We start from the raw sequence: 22,652 nt of genomic DNA, 5'->3' as shown, positions 1-22,652 counted from the left end.
ATGCTAATTAAAAAAAAAGCAATTGCTTCAATGCTTCCAGCTTTTAACCAGCTCTAAGTATAGGCTTTTGCACTTTGATCTTCTGCTAAAAGTATAAGACTGCAAAATTTCTGATTTAGAAAATTAAAGTCAATGTTATCTAAACAAAAAAAGGAACCTCTATGACCAGCTCTAAACTTTCTTCTACCTCTAGCTTAAATTGGTAGAGCTTTCATCTGATAGAATTTGAGGAAATAAAAATTCTTGCCGCAAAGCAGGAAACCTGGAAGCGAGAGAAGGGCCAGGACCTAGGACTAAGCACTATGTAACTGGTTCAGTTTAAACCTTTTACTGGCCCTGCGGGGTGTATTATAACCTCATAGGACACAGTATTTTCCTAACTTTACTAATGAGGAAATGGAACTGCAGAGAAGCTAAGCACTTTTTTCACAGTCACATGGCTGATCTGTGGTGAGCCCAGACTGGAGTCCCACCCAGCTGCACTCAAGATGTTTGTCAATGCAGACTCACCCCAGCTTGTAATCAAAGGAGCGAGTTTCATTCAGAATTTCTCCTCCATTCTCAAGTTCTTCGATTTGCCTCTGAATTTCATAGTCTAAGAAAAACACAGTAATTTAGTAACATATTTTTTTATTCCTTTCATCCAGCCAAGCAATATTTAAAAAACTTTTTAAATCTTTAACAAAAAATAGTCAACAGGCTCATATATAATAATTCTTCCTTTGTGCAACTCCCTCTGGTTTCAGATACCTGAATTCAACCACAGTCCAAGGTTAAATTTCCTCAGTCTCAGACAATGTGTGCTCCTGACATCCAACCATCAACATCATGACCCAGGATGACTCAAAGCGGAGGATTCTCCTTCTGATGTATCCTCAGAAGGTCAACAGTAGCCTAAGGCTACATCACAGTGCCTACGTCATTCACCTCCTTCACTGCACTAGGCATTGTATCATCTCACATCATCACAAGTCAAGGGTGCGTACAGTACTGTATAAGATATTTTAAGAAAGACAGACTGACACCACATCCATATAACTTATCATAGTATAGTGTTATAATTATTCTATTTTAGTATTACTTATTATTGTTAATCTTACTGTGCCTAATCTATAAATTAAATCATAGATATGTATAGAAAAAAACATAGTATCTATAGGGTTTGGGTACTATTCACAGCTACAGGCATCCATGGGGAGTCTTGGAATATATATCCCCTGTGGATAAGGGGGGGGGGGGACTACTGTACACTGTATTTTCTTCTTGTTGCCTTCAAAGAATTATGGTGCTTAAAAGGGTCTTTTATTAAACTCTACTCTCTCCCATTTTGAGAAAACTTGGGTTCAGAGAGATTAAATGACCCAGTGCAGGTTACACAGCTTGGTAGAAAAAGGGCTGGGGCCACTGTCTAGGCCCATTGACCGCAGGTCTAGAACTGCTGCCTATCAAGAGTTCTTCCCTGGAATCCCCCGAGGCCACACAAGAAGGCCCAGGCTAGGCAAGCAAATGAAGAAAGACCAAGTGGATAGAGAAGCCAAGCATACATCCAGCACCAAGGCCCCAAAGGGCTGCCAGCTTCCACAGTCACATCAAGGAGCTGAGGCAGGACAGCAGCAAAACCACCCAGTGCACAAGTGCAAAAAACCATGGAAACTGAAAGTTACTGTACAAGCCACTAAGGTTTGGGGTAGTTTGTTACACAGCAATACATAATGGACACAGAGAGGTACAATTAGGAGTAACAGCTGACATTCACCTATTGCTTTGGCCAAGAACCTGGCACTGTTGAGATTCTTCACTTCAGTTCGAACACCCAAAGGCTCCCCAGGGCGATGCACAGATATATTGGCATCTACCCTCAACTGGCCCTCTGAAAAGAGAGAAAAAAAAGACAATTCTTTAGAAATTCTCTGAGGCAACATGGTCTAAAAGTGTCCAGGCAAGCAGTATCTAACTCTACTTGCTCTTTAGTGATAGCAAACTAACCTTAGAGAAGGAACATTGGTTCTGAAGTACATGACTGGCATTTCTGTCTGCATAAGAGAATCCTGGCCCCAAAGCATCTCAAGTGTGTGCATGTATATGTATGTATTTGTGTGCACTTGTGCACACGCAGAGAGAGGAGAAATTCTGGATACTCCAGCTGGGGACATCTCATTCCTTTTGTATCAAGTGAAAAAAACAACACTGTTAAAATGGAGATTTACTCAGCAGTTCTATTCTCAAGCTTTTTTCAAAATGTCAGAGCTAGTTTGTTGGGAAGGCCTCAGAAATGACTATCTGATAACCCTACATGCTCTCCAAAGGAATGGGGATTTCCAACAGTGATTCTGGGAGATTAATAAGAGAGTCCTTGAGAATTTACAGCACAAGGGCTAGAGCAGAACTTGGGCATTTTCCCTCCTCTGGCACTGTAACAATCCCCTCCTTCCAGACAGGACTCTGAATCCTCTCTGGCTGCGGTAAGGATCTGCTGCAGTGGACAGAGCTGTTTAGACACGGAGTCTGTCGTGAGACTCAGAGGGAGGTGTCCCCAACCTGGGAGGACCTTCTCTGACCCTGAAAGCCCCTTTAGATTAGGAGTAATAACCCAAAAGGAAGCAGGTGCTTTGTGGAGAGGACTAAGAGGCTCTTGAGGAGGAGAGGGAGGCAAAGTTCCAAGACAAATAGGGAGGTGAAGTTAAGAAACACTTAGGTCGTATACCCTACAAAGTAAAGCTCAAATTCTGTTTCCCAATTTCACTTACAATATTTAAAATGGGACAGAATAAGAAGACAAGATGCTGAATTTTTATTTTTGTAGGCAGGTTTTTAAATTGAAAAATAATCTGCCAAACCTAAGTGTTCTGATAGGCTGAATAAATACATGAATTTCCCCAGATTCCATAGGAAATACATATTAAAATAATTAAATGGTGTGAATAAATTCCATGCCAAGAAAGGAGACCCTAGGCCAGTGATGGCGAACCTATGACACGCGTGTCAGAGGTGACACGCGAACTCATTTTTTTGGTTGATTTTTCTTTGTTAAATGGCATTTAAATATATACAATAAATAACAAAAATATAAATCTTTGTTTTACTATGGTTGCAAATATCAAAAAATTTCTATATGTGACACGGCACCAGAGTTAAGTTAGGGTTTTTCAAAATGCTGACATGCTGAGCTCAAAAGGTTCGCCATCACTGCCCTAGGCACTGGTCTCTGTCACTGCCTCAGAGCTGGGCTGTGGGGCTCACTCTCCAAGCTGGAGACCAAGGGCAGGCTGCTGCTTGCCCAGCTCTTCACTCATTCCCACAGGAAAGGGAAGAGCTGATGCTCCCTGCTAATGCAACTCCCCCCATGCTGACAGTCAGGAAACAGGTGCCTTTCTGTTTGGAAATTACTCTATGTCTCCAGTCTGGACATCTCAAGACTTTTACAAAATCCTGTAGCTCCTTTTGGACAATTTGTGCTTACCCAAATCTCAAAAAGTTCCAACTATTCCTGACATCATCAGACTCTCTGTCTGGGGACCCTGAAGTCATCTTCTGCTTTTCTTTTCTTTGTCCTTTATATCCAAACTGATAACTAAATCCTATCAGTTCTTCCCTCCAAATATTCCTCATACCTGTCACTACCTCTCCATTTCCACTGTTGCCACCCCCGCCTGAGGCCTCAGGACTTCAAGCCCAGATGACAGAATCGCATCTAGACTTTTAATACAGCAACCAACCCCTCAACCCCTCCTTGTCCAGCCACCTGGGTACAGCTCTGACTTTCATCCTCCCACAAAGTCATGTTCAGCATTCCCTTTGTTTGCTCAAGTGCACAGCCAGCTCCTATTGGATCGACTCGTCTCCTCTGCTTGGTATTCAAGAGCCCTCATCTGGTCTTGGCTGACACTACCCACATTTCCCCACTAGGCCTTCCATAAGAAAGCTCTCCTCCAATCAGGGGAGCTCTCTTCATACAAGTCCCTGTCTGCACCGCTGGCTCCCACGCATTCTCTTCATCAGTGTGACTGTCCCTTCTTCAACCTCTGCTCATCCTTCAAGGTCCCACTTGAATGTTACCACCTTCTCCTCCTTAAAACCCCTTATCAATAAGCTGGCCTCCACTGCTGGCTCCTCTGCATTATTAGAACGTACACAACCAATACTACAGGATCTACAATGTCTACAGTGTATTTTGAATTAATCTTATCTTTAAGACCAGAATGGCAGGCCTTTGAAAAATGGGCCCAGCTTTTATATCCCCACCACTCTTGCCTTCCCAAGGACATCACTCTTTCAGTCACCTCTTTCTCACATCAGTCATTAACCTCCCTTTCTCAGCACTACTTCTAATATATACATATGTAATATTTCTCATTAAAAAAACAAAACCCAAAACGAAAGCCCTGCTCTCCTGAACCCAATTCTCTCTCCGTCATTCAGCTACCATTTCTCTACTTTCCTTTCAACAAATCGTCGCAAACAAGTTTTGTTTGTTGCACATATTGTCTCCATGATCTCACCTCCCATTTACTTCTAAACCCAGCTCAGCTTGGCTTCTATCTCCTCCTCTGGGAAAATGCCTACACAAAGTCACCAACAACCTCCTGCCACCAAATCCAGTGGACAAAGGACATGTTCTCTCTTCCCCTTATGGGATACCTCAGCCACACATGACATACTGACTAATCCTTCCTTCCTGAAATAGCGTTCTCTCAGCTCCTGCGGCCTTAAGCGCTCTCGATTTCCCTCCGGCCACCCTGGGAGACTCCATTTCCACTTTAGTTGCTGGTGCTTTCTTTCCCATTCAAACTCTTAGGACTGTCTTCTTTGCTTATACTCTTGCTGTAGGGGTATATGTTTTATATACCATCTATTGCTGATGACTCCTAAATTGATCTCTTCAGCCCAGACCTCTATTCGGAGCTCCTCATTGATATCCAAAGTCTACTTGACACCTCTACTTGGAGGTCTCAAAGGTATTTCAATTTCTGAAACTAAATCCTGACTTGCCCCCCAACCCCACAAAAGCCATTCTTGTCCTCAATTTGCAATTTCAATAAATAACACCACCACCTAGCTCAGTGATGGCGAACCTTTTGAGCTCAGCGTGTCAGCATTTTGAAAAACCCTAACTTAACTCTGGTGCCGTGTCACATATAGAAATTTTTTGATATTTGCAACCATAGTAAAACAAAGATTTATATTTTTGTTATTTATTGTATATATTTAAATGCCATTTAACAAAGAAAAATCAACCAAAAAAATGAGTTCGCGTGTCACCTCTGACACGTGTGTCATAGGTTCGCCATCACTGACCTAGCTCCTCAGCCTTCCTAAAAGGCATGTTTGATTTCTTCTTGTCCCTTGGCTTCCATACCAGCCTGTTAACAAATCCTCTTATTTCAAAAACCATCTTGAACCTATCTGTCTTGATCTTTTCATCTTCACTGATACCAGCCCTGTCCACAAAAGCATCATCTTCCATCTGAATGATGACAAAAGCTTTTTACCTGGTCTTCCTTCCTCTTACCCTTCTGAGTCTACTTTCCACAAAGCAGACAGAGTGGTTCTAAAATGTTACATAAACTAAGACTAAGTCATTCCCTTGCTTCAAAGCCCTTCGAGGGCTTCCCACTGCACTTGGAATGAAACCTAAACAACTTCCTGCCATTACTGGTAATCTATCCCAAGCCTCACTTGATGCTGCATTCGCCTGCTCATTATGCTTTCCCTGCAGTGGCTGCTAACTATGCTAACTCCGAGCATATCCTGAGATTTTTCTCATGCAGGGACTTTGCCTTAGCGTTTTCCTAGAATGCTCATTCCCTCCCTCTATGCTGCCTGGGCCTGGACTCATTCTTCAGGTCTCAAATAAATGTTGCCTCCCCTGAGAGGCCTTCAATTTCCTTTACACCCTATTTATTTCCTTAATGCACTTATCACTATAATTGCTTTTGTTTTATTTGTTAATGAATTTTCCTCCCTCATGAACATAAGCTTGTGAATAGCCTTTGCATGGCTATATTCAGAACCCAGAGCTGGGTCTGGAACATAGTAATTGCTCAATAAATTAATACCTTATTGAACAAGCCAAAACTATGGTGTTTTCCTGAGCAATGAGTAAGTGGACTGGTTACTGTCTCACAGCAGGTTCCTGATAAATTCTAAAGTTGCGTCTAAGTAGGACTAAATTACAGCTGGAATAATCTGAAAGGCCCAGGTAGCTCAAAGGAAAACTTCCACAGTATGCTGAGTGAGCTCTACTCAACCAAATTTCAATACTTGAGAGACAACTTTGTTGGAACTCAGGGAACCCTGAATTGGACCTCACTTGCTTTTAAGAACGAAACCATCTTTCACAATTTAGAACTCTAATTTGGAAATGGAATAAAAGCATGAATTTCAGTCTCTCCCAGAGATGACCATGCTATAGAAAAGTCTGAGAGGAATCACTTAGTATCCTGCAGTGTTGAAAGAGCATTCCCTAGCCTGGATTCAAATATGGCATCAAACATTAACAAAAGACATTCTATCCAGTGAAGACAAAATACCTTTCAAACAAATTAAGTTAAATCGCCTCAAGTGCACAAAAGCCTTACCAGTCAGGTTCTGCAACACTAAGGGAGGGCCTTTATACACATATCATGAGAATGCTATCAAGCTCAATTTCTACCCTCTAGAAGTAGAGATTTGTAACAGCAAAGCCAAAGAACTACACCACTGAGCACAGTGATATGGTACAGTTACATTATTTTTTCCTGAAACACATTCGCACATCAGAAATATAACATCAGGACAGAAAGCTGTTTCTGTAAGCAGCAGGGGCCTGAGGATTTAGTGAGAAGTCTATTAAACTATCTCATTCTGATCACTGAATACTCTCCAGAACTTAAATAACCAGGTTCGACAATGAGAAAAAGTGACCACATTTCACAAAGTGTATTCATCTAAAATGAGCGGTGATTCTGTAAAAGTAACACTACTTACTATTGTTAAAAATACCTAAGATAGTGAGCACAGGTTATTTGTCGGGGCCTGTGATAAGTTTTATACACATTATCACATTCATTCCCTACAATCTAGTTCAATGACAAAGCCACTTAGACACCCTTTAGGCATTTCAAACTTAACATTCAAAATGATTTTCTCCCACAAAATTACTCCTCTCCCAATTGTCCCTGTCTCAGTAAATCATCTCCCTGTCTCAGGGACACCATCCAGCTGCCCCAACTAACTGAAGACTTGGATGGTTTTTTTGTTCTTTGGTTTCTTCCTTTCCCTTTCCATACAATTATTTGAGAACTCATTTTCTAAGTGTGGAAAGTGAGGTTCAGAGAAATCAAATACCTTGCCAGGTTCCTACAGCTAGAAGTGGTAGGACAGGATTCCATTCCAGATCTGGGCCCTTAGTGCCATCAGCACCCATGGTACCCATGCTCTGCTATACTATCTTTCAAAGTTATCTATGGCAATTATGATAGACTAGAGGCCTGGTGCACAAATTCGTGCACCAGTGGGGTTCCTCAACCTGGCCTGCAGGATTGGGCTGAAACTGGATTTCCAACATCCCTCAAGGGGTCCCGGATTGCGAGAGGGTGCAGGCCAGGCGGAGGGACTCCACTGGTACACAATTGGGGCCAGGGAGGGATGCAGGAGGTTGGCCAGCGGGGGAGGGACTGCAGGAGGGCTCCAGGGCGTGTCTGGCCGGACTCACTCAGTCCCGATCTTCCGGACCCCAGCAGCAAGCTAACCTACCGGTTGGAGCATCTGCCCCCTGGTGGTCAGTGCACATCATAGAGAGCGGTTGAGTGGACTTAGCATATCATTAGTATATTATGCTTTGATTGGTTGAACGGACGACCGGACACTTAGCATAGTAGGCTTTTATTATATACTAGGGGCCCGGTGCACGAAATTCGTGCACTGGGTGGGGGGGGGGGGGAGAGTGTCCCTCAGCCCAGCCTGCCCCCTCTCACATACTGGGAGCCCTCAGGCGTTGACCCCCATCACCCTCCGATCGCCTGATCGGCCCCTTGCCCAGGCCTGACGCCTCCGCCAGAGGTGTCAGGCTTGGACAGGGGACCCCCATCTCCCCCCGATCACTGGCTCTGGCCCCCGCCCAGGCCTGAGGTCTCTGGCCCAGGAATCATGCCTGGGCAGGGGACCCCCATCTCCCTCTGATCGCTTGCTCCACCCCCTGCCCAAGCCTGACGCTTCTGACCTAGGCTTCAGGCCTGGGCAAGGGGACCATCATATCCCCCCAATCCCCGGCTCCGCCCCCCACCCAGGCCTGATGCCTCGGCCATAGGAGTTGACCCTCATCACCCTCCGATCACCAATCACCGGATCGGCCCCTTGACCAGGCCTGAGGCCTCCGGCAGAGGTGTCAGGCCTGGGCAGGGGACCCCCAGCTCCCCGCGGTTGCAGGCTCCGCCACTGCCCAGGCCTAACGCCTCTGGCCTAGGCGTCCGGCCCGGGCAGCAGGGACCTGCAGTGGCAGCGGGGGGCGCCGCGATCGTGGGCTTCGCTTTAGGCCCAGGCAAGGGACCCCTAGCTCCTGGGACTGCCAGCTTCGATCGTGCCCAGCTCCCATCGCTGGCTCCACCCCTACTTCCTGCTATCACTGGCCAGGGCGGCAAAGGCGCCTGATTCTCCGATCATGGCTGGGGGGCAGGGCAAAGGCGGCCCCAGGGCCGCCTTTGCCCTGCCCCCCAGCTCTTAGCTCCCCCCTGGGTTTCCGATCACTGTCAGTGGCAGGGGGCTTCTTCCTGCTTTCCCTTTCGCCTCCCTGCATTGTGCCTACATATGCAAATTAGCCACCATCTTGTTGGCAGTTAACTGCCAATCTTAGTTGGCAGTTAACTGCCAATCTTAGTTGGCAGTTAATTTGCATATAGCCCTGATTAGCCAATGAAAACGGTATCGCCGTACGCCAATTACCATTTTTCTCTTTTATTAGTGTAGATGATAGCTATCTATTGTGGTTGCCACTAGGAGGCAGTGTGATCAGTGTTCAAAGAAAAGGCTCCTGGAGTCAGACATACCTGGTCTCAAATCCTAGCTCAGTCACTTGTGAGCTTTGGGCAAATAACCCAACCTCCTTAAGCCCCACTTTCCTCACCTGTACAACGGGCATAAAAACATTTCAGGAATTGTCATAAAGTTTAAATGAGATAAATGAGTTTTTAAAATGCTTAGTGAACCAATGAGCACATGCCACATGTTCAAACTGAACAATATTATTACCACTGAAACATGTTGTATGTCCACATAGGTACAAATTCAACTCAACAGACTGTTTTGAAGATCTCACAGTGGCAGACAGCCCTGAGAAAGAAATGACTTTTGGAACCCAGGCTGAGCTGGTCTATGCTCATCAGCAAAACTATCAGGAACTCATTGAATCACAGCCCAGAGGAATTTAAGAGTCATTTCCAAAGCACCCTGGGGACCACTGGTCCTCCCCAGAGTAGCCCTCAGTTCCTAGGCTGCAGTCTCCAGTGCCAACACAGTGGTCCCATGGTGGTGAGAGCAAAGGGGTCGGGGCTGACCCCTACAGACGCTACAGACTTTGGACCCTGCCCACAGCACTTTGGGACCACCACAGCCACTCTGCTCCTGGGCTACGGGAAAAACTTTGGTTTTTTAAAAACAACAAAAAATATCACACCAAATGCCATTTAATGAATCCTCTCAGCTGTCACTGAATTGATGCGTTCGTGCCGATACAGTTTATCTCTTGGCAAGGACCCAGATGGGGTTACTTCTTAACTAACAGGTGGCCTGTTTATTATTCCATAAGTTTGGTAGAAATCAGTTATTTTGAAGAATAATGGAATAATAAAACCTTTTTTTCAAAGCAACAGAGAATTAACACTTAGTGCATGAATGAATAACCATCCAACCTGCCCATATTTCACTTATGTTCGGTGGGTTAAAGCAGCATGAGCCATAAATCTAAAATGGAGAGTTTTATTATTCTAAAACAAAGCCTTGTTTCTCTAAAGCAAACTTGCAGGCAGCTAACCTTTAAGCCACTCACTCATGTGGCTAGTGTTTTTCTAATCATTAGCTTAAGGAAGATAGCAAATAGGCAAGTTCTATCTTCAGATTCAACTTGTACCAGGTCTCTGATGTAACAATTTATTGCTTGTAAGATGTCCTATGTGACAAATGTGGCATTACGAATTCAGAAGTCTTTTTTTGTAGAATACAACTATATTGCATGACATGAAAAGGTTGGTAAACAGCATCACAAACTGGCAGGGAGACGAATCATCACTATCAGAGGTATTAATGGGCACTCACTGTGACCACTCGTGTTGGCTGATGTTACGTCAACTTGACTGGGTCAGGGGGTACCCAGATATTTGGTTAAACATTATTCTGGGTGTGTCTGCGAGGGTGCTTCTGGATAAGATTACCATTTGAATCCACAGACTGAGTAAAGCAGACTGCCTTTGAGCTGGGAGATTGGTCTCCTGCCTTTGGACTTGGCTCAGACTGGACCTTACACCATCGGCTCTCTGAGGGTCCTCAGGCCTGTGGACCTGAACTGGACTACCCTACCCGCTCCCCTGGAGCTCGCGCTCTTGCAAGAGCTCTCCTGCAGCTTCCTGACTAGATCTTGGAACTTCTCAGCCTCCATGATCATATGAGCCAGTTCCTTACAATAAATGTCATTAGATACAAACACACACGCGTAACATACTAGTACACACATTCCACTGGTCCTGTTTCTCTGGAGAACACTACTACACTACTGCAGTGATCTCAGATGAACAACTGTACATGCAGAAACTGTATCCCCTCTCCACTCTGTAAGGGAGTGCTCTGTGGGTGGCAGAAGATTTTTAAAAAGCCTCTGGGAACAGAAAATAGGAAGAAAACCACGGGAGAGACTAGCTTTCAGGGACTTCCGGGCCAGCAAAGCACCACGAGGAAGGGGCCAAGGGAGAAAGCCATGAAGAAACTGAACTTGACAGGAACTTGTAATCTAATGTCAAATGTACAAATACTTAAAATGCAGAGTTTGTTTGGTCCCAAGGATACAAGTGGGCTTTCTTGTTTACCTTAATTTCTACTGAATTAAAGATTTTACCTCAAAGTAAAAGTTTAGAGAAATCATAACCTTGGCTTATAGTTTATATAATTTGGCTTCAGCTGCACATGGATGAAAATTCTCCAGAAGCAGGAAAAGAAAGACCAAAAGGAAAGGCATCAACTAACAAAGAAGTGCCACCCACACAGCTCTCACAAACTGAGTTATTCTGGATAAACAGTGTCTTCTCACTGAGAAAGGTGAAACCATCCAAACACATTATTTCATCAACCCTCACAACATTCTGATGCATGAAGCCAGACAGAGCATCTACTCTTGTGACTCCTAATCTCACATGGTTGGGCCCAGGGCCTCTGTACCCTTGTTGTTAGTGTGTTTAGGGGGCTCAGAAAAGAATCCAAGGAAAATTCTAAAAAAAAAACAAACCCCAAAACAATTAGGAATGTAAAAAGCTGAAAAAAGGATGTAAACCACCTCAAAGCAGCTGATGCAGAGAATAAAACTTAAGTGCAGAGACCTGAGAAGCAGAAAGGGAGGAGGTTTAGAAGGAGGGACACTGCTTGTGAGCTTGTACCTGCCATGTTTGCCTGGCTGGTCCCCAGGGCTTGAAGTATCAGCTGCAGCTCCCTGACAGCTGTTGCTGCCTCTTCTCCACAGGACATATCGGGCTCCAGGACCACTTCCAGAAGGCCAACTCCTACCAACGAGAGGCAGAGTCAGCCTGACTGAGCTCTCCAATCTGATCAGCAAATAAATTAGGCTGAAATTTTTGGAAAACAATGCATCACTGAAGGACTCTCAAAGTGGGTCCTAGCCTCGGAATTGCTTCTCTCTTTTCCCTCACTTTTTAATCTTTAACTTTGAATCATTTCTTTTAAAGTCGGCTTAAGATATCAAGCTGTTGGGTCTGACGAGGCGGCTACGTTTGTCTCATGTTAGGGGTGGATTGTTAGCAAGCCTAAGAGTAATCACAGTTCTCTGATCACCTGTGCCAGTACCAATGTGGATATTCTGATCTCCACCTGTCAGGCTTCTGGGCCTGTGTCCTCAATTTGTTTGGGGAAACTGGAGGGGAGAAGAGAGGCTATGAGGAAAAGTAATGGAGAATCTCTAAGCCTACCCGCCCTGTTCAAGTCAATGAGCGTCTGGGACCGCAGGTCATCGTGAAGGCTCTTGCCACTGTCTTGCTCCAGCTGGATCTGCTTGATCCTCACTGTCTTGTTGATCACCTGACTCCGCTTCTTCCCCACACAGACGCTGTATGCCAAGCTGCCCTTCACAGCGATCGGGAGCCTCTGCTGGGTAATTTGGTAGCCTGCCTGCACACAAACAGGGATTACATAATCACCAGTCCACAAGTAAAAGCTGGGTCCAGTTCACTATTCCTTTTAAGGTCACAAAAGTAAAGGCTTAACTAAAAACACAACAAAACAAAACAAAACAAAACAAAAAAAGGAAAAAGAAAAAGGAGAAGAAAAATTATCTTATGCCTTGCAGCCATAATTTAGCCTGGCCTCTTCTGGCTTTCCTATCCCCATTTACCCTCCCTGGATATCTCCTGCCCCAAATAATGGTGCAATAAACAACCCGAATCCTATCTTCCCTACTGAAGTACCATTTGGGGGAATAACAATAATCTCATTGTCAGAGGCCTCTAAGGCAGTGGTTCTCAACCTTGGCTGCACATTAGAATCACCTGGGAATCTTATTAAAATCCTGAATTCTGGGCCTCATCCTCCGGAAATTCTGTTTCTTTGTTATGGGATGGGTCCACAACATTAGTAACAAAGAAACAGAATTTCCGGAGGATGAGGCCCAGAAATCAGGATTTTAAAAAGATTCCCAGGTGATTCTAATGTGCAGCCAAGGTTGAGAACCACTGTGCTAAAGAGACGGCAGGTCAATAGGGAGAACTGGAGAAGAACAGAGAGTAACAGCTGAAGCACCTGCTTCAGCTTGCTGGGGTCCCTGACACTGTGTTCTCAGTAAGGTACACCTCTTGATCCTCACAACAATCCTAGCAAGAGGTACAGGGCCCAGGAGGGATTAAGGGCCTTGCGCCAAGTCACCGAGCTAGTAAGCATCAATGTCAGGATTTGAACTTGGATGGTCTGGCTCCACAGTCCGTGCTCCTAGCCACCCAGCCAGCATTTTCCAAACTTGAGCTGCTTCAGAATCAACTGGCAGGCTGGTCAAAACATAGACTAGCTCCACCTGAAGAGTTTCTGACTCTGCAGGTTTGGGATGGTACCTGAGAATTTATATTTCTAACAAGTTCCTAGGAAATGCTGATGCTAGTGGTCCAGGGAACCACACTTTCAGAATCACTGCTTTAGGCCAACTCATTCTCTGTGCAAAAAGGAAGTAAGAAGTCTCAATTTATAAAAATTAAACTCTGAGTAGGGCTGCCAAATAAAATACAGGATGCTTAAATAAAAATTAGAATAATTTAAATAAACTGCTTATTCAGATAATAAATTTTTTTTAAGAGTATGTCCATGTAATATTTGACAAGACTAACTCTGGATCATCTGAGCTTCCTGGGCCAGAAAGAATAAAGAGACACAAATAATCAAAACTTCTCATTTTAGTCCCATAGTGCTAAGTCTCCCACCTTAACCAAACTGATTATCACTCTTAAAAGATGTAAAAATGTCAGTTCATGCTCTCCATCCTCTGAAAGAGGAGGATCTGCTAAAAGGCTGCAGCCAGAGGGTCCAAGCAGCAGCTGGAGAATTCAGGTTCTAGTTGTATTTTTTATTTAATTCTCCTGTTCTCACGCACTAAAAACCAGCTCACCCCAGTCTCCAGTTCAAGGAGAATGGGGAGCAATATCCTCACCCCCATTTTTTGTGTGTGTGTTTTTTTTTAAATCTGAAGAAGGGCCATACTTAGTATCAGAGGCTCCGATCAAATAAACATGATTTGGGGAAACCCATTCAACACTGCAGTTTGGGTTCTGTTCAATGTTATAAAAAAAACTGGCTTCTCTAAAAGAAAAACACTTTCTAATTTTAAGGAAAAAGCAGGTTAACATTGGCTTTACTGCTCAGCCAATTCCTGTTGTGAGTCTAGGCTTCAGGCGCATGGTTCTGCTTTCTGTCGTCCACTTACTTGCTCCTTGTGAGATGACAGAAATGTCTCCAGAGGTGACGGTCCTATTATTGGGAACTTCAACTTGAAAGAGGGAAGCTCTCGCTGTGTCTATAGAACTACAGTACACATTTACTGCATTTACCGTTGCATCAGCCCCAGAGTTAGCTTTTGTCGTAACAGGCAATTAGCGCCAAACACCACGGCTGGGCTGCACCTGGGAACACTGGCTTCTTCTACTCCCCGTTCAATTATGAGCGAGCCACCAGAAGCATGAGGCTAAGCAAGGAGTCAGCAATCAGGACAATTGCATCCAATCTAGTAAACATCGGGGGGCACCTGTCTTCATCAGGTCGGGCAGACCTTCCTGCTGCGATGGACAGACCTCTGATGGGAAACATGTGAGGCACAGCCCTCCTCCCCAGCTCCAACCCCCCCAGCTCTGATAACTTACAGAGGGCGATCACAAAGCATACTTACAGGGAGGTCTGCATAGAAGTAGTGCTTCCTGTCAAACAAGGACTTCTTGTTTATGTGGCAGTTCAGTGCCAGGCCTGTCATCACTGCCGCCTCTACACACCTCCTGTTGAGAACCTATGGAAACACAACACACAGCTCCTCTTAGATCCAGTCTGAACAAATGCTTCTCCCACACACTGACATCCTCCCTGAATATTCAATTTGGCCCTTCAACAGGCATTCTCTCTAGTTCTCTGTGTGGGCAGCTCCACTTCATAAGCTGACTCTGTTAGTCTGGAACCGTGAAAACTTTATATATAAAAGAAAATGCAGCCCTAACCGGTTTGGCTCAGTGGATAGAGCGTCAGCCTGCGGACTCAAGGGTCCCAGGTTCGATTCTGGTCAAGGGCATGTACCTTGGTTGCGGGCACATCCCCAGCAGGGAGTGTGCAGAAGGCAGCTGATTGATGTTTCTCTCTCATTGATGTTTCTAACTCTCTATCCCTCTCCCTTCCTCTCTGTAAAAAAAATCAATAAAATAATTTTTTAAAAAAGAAAAAAAAGAAAGAAAATGCATGTGGCGGTGGGTTCCACTGGGCAGGTAATGAGCTGCCACCTTGGGGATCCTTTCCTCTACATCTGGCATCAAAGTCAACAGGAGGGTCCCAGAAAAGCTCAGCAGAGTGGTTACTACATGGGATAAATTTAACCTCACTCCCTCTGCAAGCAGAGCAAGGAGGTGGTCAGAATGCACGGGACGCACTGATTCCTGGGAGAAGGATCCAAGAAGCAGCTCACCAAACAACCTGCATGAGATTGAAACACACTTTGACAGATGAACTTCCGGAAACTACAGGGCTACAGCCATTTCCTCAAGGTCTGGGAAAGGGGCACACCTGCCTCCAGTCCAGATCTGCCAACTCTGAGTGTGCCCTACACCCTGACTCTCTCCGAACTGCTGGTCCCCCAGGGGCTCCTGGAGCTCAGGGCCTCTGGATCCGCCCTGCCCCACCTACAGGTGTGGATGTCCAAGAAATGGCAACTCCCTGGCCCCAAAGGACATGAACAGTTTTTAAGAACTTTGGAGGAGGGAGGGATGGAGTAAGACAGACAACTAGAGAGAAGGAGAAGGAGCACTAAGTTCTGGAGCCAGGCCCACATCCCACCTGTGCTATGTGGATATACTGCTGTGACTAGACGCTATTTCCTCATCTCTGAAACAGAGATTTCATGTGAGCTTGTGGAGTGGCTAGACTAGAGTAACAGCCAGAACATCTACTCTGCAGTAGGAATTCAATTTTAGTTCATTTTCCCCACTGTACTTTGGGGAAATCTTTGAGGATACTGTGCTTGCTGATGAAACATTTCTATTTTTATTAGAATATTTATCATGTGTTTTAGTATCTGTAGTATACTCTTATGCATATAGGGCTTCCCAGTTCAGCATTTTCACATCCAATATAGTATCCCAGCCTCACAGCAACCTTGTAAAGAAGGTTACATTATTCCAATATTTCAGAAAAAGAAAAAGTAAAACCCAGAGATACTAAGAGACTCACCCAAAATCACCGAGTTGGCTAATGGTAAAGCTTGCTCTAAAGTCCACCTGTGCCCTTGCCTAGAAGATGACAAACAATCCCTGTGTTTTGGGGACTGCCTCTCCAGGCTTGGACAATGAGTGAGGCTCCCTGACAAAGGCATAACTTGTTGATCAAACACAAATTTGAAAAACAAACCTGTACATCTCTACTTACTGCAATATACAACCCCCAAAAGATAATTCCAACAGCCAATCTCCCTCCTGGTAACACCACCACGTGCCTTTCCCCCCGGAAGCCAGGTAACAGAATGGAGTCAGCCATCTCATAGCCTCTATTTGGAGTTCTGCATTCTGGGCCAAATCATATTGCCAGCTCGGCACTAACAATGGTTTCACGAGAAGATGTGTGAGTGTGGGAAACAGGATGCTCTAATTATTGATGCTTTCACTTGCTGTTTGGCATTTTACTGAACAGTTGTTACTGTAATACAAATATAACTGGTAGACACTGCTGCCAAGTTCAGGCCTGATGATTCCGGTCAAGGCACACAAGACTGTGAAGCTGATGTCCCAGCCTCAGGCCCTAGCGTGGGCTTGCTTGTAAACTGCCTGTCTCGCTCTGTACCAGTTCTTGCCTTAGCACTCCTCTCCCACTATATTTCCAACTACTGCTTCCTCTCTCATCTCTGTCCAATCTGCCCCTTTGGGGCCAACCTGCTTCCTCCCAGGAAAGAAGAAAACCTGGGTTTATTTTGCTGGCCTATTTCTAGGCATACATTGCCAATAAACTCCCTGTGCCTGGCAGGTACTAGGAGAGAGAGCAGAGTTGGGGTGATCATGGACTCCTGCTGTGCCTACAAGCAACTGAGCACACAGGCACATGATAAACCATTAATTTCCAAAGAATAAGAATGCAGTAAAACACACAAACATTGCAGTGATATTGACTATACTTTAATCTGCTTTTGATGATTTAGAAGGCTTGAAGTACTTCAGGGTCAGAATTATAAGCATCAATCATCACCACACTACAGTTGCACAGAGGGGCTAGTAAATAGAGAGTGCCAGTTAAAAGAATGCCAACCAAAAATAATTTATTATGATCTTAGTCAAGCTGCTTATGACAGATGGAGGTCTAGGTCAGCATGTTCTGAGGATAGGATGCAGAATTGGGAAATTCAACTTGGGCTGTTTTTATTCTACAACAGTTCTTAAATGTCTAAAAAGTATTAGGCTTCAAGGATACAGAAGTAAATAGGGCTCTGTCACTGGCCTTAATAAATCTGCAGTGGGGACAGGAACTTGCCAACATTTCTAACATCCTTCTCAAGTTCACCATCCACACAAGGATGATTCTGCTAAATGCAAATCTTATAGCATTCTGTTGCCTAAAATCACTCAACAGCCCCCACTGTCTACATGAGAAAGGCCAAGCTCTTACATGGTCCTGCCTGCATCTTCAATTTCATCCCCAATCACACCCCTACACACCCTCACATATGGTCCAGTTCCCCTGTACAAACCATGCTGACCTGCTGACCCTCCCTATTCTTAATCCATTCAAGAGCTACTGAGATGTCACCAAATCTCTGAAACTTTCCTTATATTCTTCCCAGGTACCACTCTGACCTTCCACACCTCTCCATTTGTGTTTGCATCAGGGTCCATTGAACTTGTTTACATATATTTCCATTACACTAAGTTCCATGAGAATGGGAACTGTCTGTTCATCCTGTATCCCTGAAGCCCAATACAGAACTAAAAAATAGTGGTGCTCAATTAATAGGTGTGAAACTCACATGAGGAGGGAGGTGATGGATATTAACAGAAGTTTTCAGACAGGCAGCCATACCTGAACCTCCTCTAAGGTATTACTTGCCACAAAGGTCTTACCTGCCTCAAACTTGTTTCAGGAAGTGCCCTGAAGCAACAACCAATCATGTATGATGTGATTAAAGAGGTGACTTGAAAACTCAAAAGACTTGTCCTGAAGAAAGCATGGTCCAGAATTGTCTTTGCAATTGAAATAAGGTGACTACAAAGGATCTCGGGATTAGCCACAGCAGCCTTCATGTGGAAGGAAAGCAATGAACCTTGGAACTCACACAACACACCTTTCTCAACTGAGCCTTAGGAGGCTTCGCTCTGGCTGCAGAAACAGTGCAGTGCATGAGTATTTATCATGCTCATGCACTGCACTGTGTCAGCAGGTGTGCTATGCACATCACATACCTTTTGCCATTTAATCCTCGGAGCAATCCTAGGGCAGACACTATTATGATCCTCATCTTACAGATAGTGATGGGAATCATAGAGATTAAGTCATTTGGCCAAAATGACACTTATAATAAGAGGCAGAGCCAGGAAGTAAGAGCCCCAAAACTCAGGCTAGCACATTCCATCTTAAATCTTCAAAGAATAAAGAGTTCTAGTGTTAGCTTTCAAGACTACTAACACCTGGCCATAACTCCGGAGCAGCAACACAAACCAAAACCTACTGGAGAAAAGTTAAGGTAGACATTGTTTCTAACATTTTTTCTTGCCAGTTTCTATCTCTATAGGTTTGTTTTCAGATGGTGAGCACCTAGAGGGCAAACACTGTGTTCTTTTAACTTTGCAGAACACTCAACATACAGTGTCTAGCATGTGAAGGTTTGATAATGTGTGGACCTACATTCTCCATTAGCAGGGAATGTTTTATTGCTAGACTTCTGAAATTCCTAGACACATACACTCATGAAATGCCTTATCAAATAAGTAAATGACTTCAAGCATACAGAAAGAGGCCAGTTCTTTTATTTAATCAGAAGATAAGGAAGGTCTGATAGGTAGAGGCAGGAGATGAGACAGTCAATAAATTTCATGACTACAGAGACAGACCAGGCAGATCATGGTCAGCAAAGGATATGAGGGTGGATGTCCCACCACTACCCTAGTCTAGTCCTCCTCAGCTCCCACATACTCTGCTAAGCACTATCTCCCCAGCCAGACTGAGCTCCCTGAGGACAGTCATTTTATCTTATTATTCTTTGCCCCATTATCTACATCTGATTAACTGAGGTAATGGATAATTTAACATTCCCTTTATCAACATTCATAAGCTATGAAATGAAAGCAAAATTGTTCTATAAAATATATGTGTCAGGAAAAAGAAACCACTTAGTATGTAAAATAGGACACATTTAATGCAGAGACTTTACCCTGGTGAAAGAAGAGATGAGACGTCAGAGGGCACAGGGAGGCCACTTAGGAGATTCTCAACAGCAGGAAGCCAGTCCTACCCCAGGGCTGAGGACGGGGCACTCAGAGGACACTGGACACATGGTAGATTTGTCATCTACTAGCTGGAGCCCTGGTAGAGGCCCACCCACTACCCGAGATGTTGTCAGAGGAGAAGAGAAGAGGAGAAAGACCCTGTAGCAGCTTTCCTCCCACCTTCAGTCTTTCATCAGATCCCGCTCTTGGCCTCACCAGACAGAAGCCAGGTAACCTGGGAACTAGAAACTGGAGGTGGAGGTGGAGAGTGCGCAGATACAACAGGGACCAGAGCATTCTGAGCCCATAAAGATATCAAAAGATAAATACTGGGAAGCGATGGTCTTATTCTGTAAAATTCAAACTGAATGTAATCAGCTATGCCAGCAGTTCTCAACCTGTGGGTCGTGACCCCTTTGGGGGTTGAACGACCCTTAGACAGGGGTCGCCTAAGACCATCGGAAAACACATATATAATTACATATTGTTTTTGTGATTAATCACTATGCTTTAATTATGTTCAATCTGTAACAATGAAAATACATCCTGCATATCAGATATTTACATTACAATTCATAACAGTAGCAAAATTACAGTTATGAAGTAGCAACGAAAATAATTTTATGGTTTGGGGTCACCACAACATGAAGAACTGTATTAAAGGGTTGCAGCATTAGGAAGGTTGAGAACCACCAAGCTATGCAAAAGAGCATGGAAATAGAGCTGCAGAGAAACAATTTGGGCCTCCTCCCACTGAATGTACGATCAGACAGTGGAGAAAACAGGAAGAACAACTCCTTAAGATGCCAAAAAAGAGGAAGTCCTTAAGAGGAAAACTAGCAAAATGAAAAACTTGCAGCAGAGGCTTAAGACTTGGATTATGGAGCAGCGCCAGAGTGGCTTATGTGTGTCAACCAAGCTTATTCAATGTCAGGCAAGAATGTTTGCAATGAAATGAACATTGTTGATTTTATAGGCAAGGCAAAATGGTGCTTCAATTTCATGAGGAGAGAAGGGTTGGCCATGAAAACACGAACAAAGTTAGCTCAGAAAATGCCACCAGTTTATGAGGATGATCTCACATATAAAGACAGTGACTCAGAGGACAGCAGTATTACGACAGAAGTTGAAATTGATATGTCTGGAACTAATAGTGATGAAGAAGAAAGCAGTGATGCAACAGAGGCTGAATAAAGTGATGTGTTGCATAAATCATTGTACTGGTATGTAAACATTACCTACGGTAATTATTAAATAAAAATGTGTTCTGTTTTATGTTTAAAATATTGATTTCTTAATTTTGGGTTGGAAAAGTGGGGGGCGTCTTATACACAGAAAAATATGGTATGTCAAATTCTACTAATTACAAATAAATCTATTCACTAAAGCCAGTCTCTGGGACCTATAACAGGAAATAGTTTGTGATGTACTTCAAAGAAATAAAACTGCATGTCTTTCAAAATAGTCTGTAATTCACACCATTTCTCTCTCCTTCCTATTTTACCCTCAAATGGTGAGCTATCACACCCAGAGTTAGTCCAACTGGTATCAGTACCTCCTTTAAAAACTGTGACAATATGACAAGACAACTGTGCTCACTGAAAATCCAGTCAGCAATTCCTCTGGAGCATTAAAACAAAGACTATAAGTTGATGTTTTACAAAAAGCCCAAAAGGAATTATTCTGTGAAACTAATGCTACATATGACAAATCTGATGACTGAGATATAACATGATAAATGCCTTAATTTATGAAGAGAAGGTAATTAAGATTTACTAAGTAAAAATAAGGCAGTAAAACGGGCCTTTATCTTACTGTTAACCATAAATATGTCTCAAAGCATGCACTCCCTCTGATTCATATTCAAAGCAAAAGTTGCCACACAGATAAATTTTCATTATGGTAGAGAAAAGTGTTCCCCCATTTCCTCACCCCCCACATCCCTTTTCACCACTGAGCTCTTTATTCACCAGCCAAAACAAATACAAATACTCTTGAGCTATGATAATTAAGCTTGCTAAAACTGGTCAGTTAATTTTTCTAAAGTGGAATTTTCCATCAAAAGTTACTGGTTTTATGGAAATATTAAATATTTACATAAATATACCCACATAAATATGTATACTCTTTACGCCTAAACATGGGCACTGCCTAGGGAAAAGGAGAAAGAGAATGTTATATGTTCTCTTGTTTAAATCCCTTTTTCACAATGGAGAAAAAGATAAATATCCATTTCATAGTAAACAATTTGTATTCAAAAGAAGAGGAGTGTTGTTCCAGCTGTCCTTGAGCTCCAGTGCTCCTCTCCATTCCCATTCCTCTTGCACCATTTCCACTACCCAGGCTAATCAGAATCAAGGGCAAGGATATTTTCTTGCTCCTAATTATCAGAGATCCATTCTTCTCATTTGGGATTCCATTCTCCTCCTGCCTCTGCCTACCTCCTGGGGAAGGCAGCCTAGACCAGTTTGGCCTGCGGCACTGGAGCAATCTCTCTTGCTTTTCCAGGGACCACTGGAATACTAAGATCTGACATTCATCTCTGGGCTTGAAGGAAAAATGAAAAGCCCTTGACCTTAGCAGCGCTTGGCCTGCCTCTGTGCTAGGTGGAAAGAGTTCTCACATAACACTGCCTGATTTGCTTAGACTTCACTTTCGGGATGGAGGCCAATGGCCCAACTACTATAGCATTTATCTGAGGAGCCTCACACTCAACCAGTTAGCAAAGTTAGATAAGAAAGTTTGAGTTGCTGGCAGCCAGTAAAAAACAAGATTGGGTGTGCAGGTTAACTGGTCTCTATTCCTTTTTCCCACAACATTCCCAACAGTTACTAATCTGGCATTACTCACTGGCAATTAACCTGATCTCCAAGAAGACCTCTACTGATGAACAAACTGAGACAAAACTGAGTCAGAAAGACCTGAGTTGAAATCTCATCTCTACTGCATGTTAGCTGTGTGACCTTGCACAAATTACCTAACCTCTCTTGGCCTCAATTTCTTTATCTGTAAGGTAAAAAAAACCCTTATTTTTCAGGATTTTTCTGTGAATTAAATAAAATTACTCAACAGACTGGAAGTGTTATTAAATGCAAGATGCTTATCTCAATCAAATATTTCATAATCAAGCTTTTCTAGGAGATAAGGGAATCCAATGTGGAAAGGTCTAAACAGCTCCACAGATCCATCAGTCCGGATTTACAATCCAAAGTAAGGCACAACAGATGCTAAAAGTATGCACTATGTCAACATAATATTTCCCCA

The 22,652-nt window shown here is 43.8% G+C and overlaps 1 protein-coding gene across 1 annotated transcript in view; it reads right to left on the bottom strand.

The window, feature by feature from the left end:
* GATB (glutamyl-tRNA amidotransferase subunit B) overlaps nucleotides 1-22,652 on the bottom strand; it is a 77,957-nt gene that overhangs the window by 33,791 nt on the left and 21,514 nt on the right. Inside the window, exons 3-7 of the mRNA XM_081091635.1 lie at nucleotides 14,615-14,728; nucleotides 12,162-12,360; nucleotides 11,616-11,738; nucleotides 1,757-1,870; nucleotides 511-595 (exon numbers count right to left, since the gene is read on the bottom strand). Of these exons, the coding sequence (XP_080947761.1) occupies nucleotides 511-595; nucleotides 1,757-1,870; nucleotides 11,616-11,738; nucleotides 12,162-12,360; nucleotides 14,615-14,728 (635 nt within the window). The remainder of the gene's footprint in view (nucleotides 1-510; nucleotides 596-1,756; nucleotides 1,871-11,615; nucleotides 11,739-12,161; nucleotides 12,361-14,614; nucleotides 14,729-22,652) is intronic.

Source organism: Myotis nattereri (assembly GCF_964212035.1).
Source record: "Myotis nattereri genome assembly, chromosome: 5".
NCBI classification, from domain to species: domain Eukaryota; kingdom Metazoa; phylum Chordata; class Mammalia; order Chiroptera; family Vespertilionidae; genus Myotis; species Myotis nattereri.
Note: the sequence above shows the minus strand (reverse complement) of the source record. Positions and strands in the feature narration are given on the sequence as shown.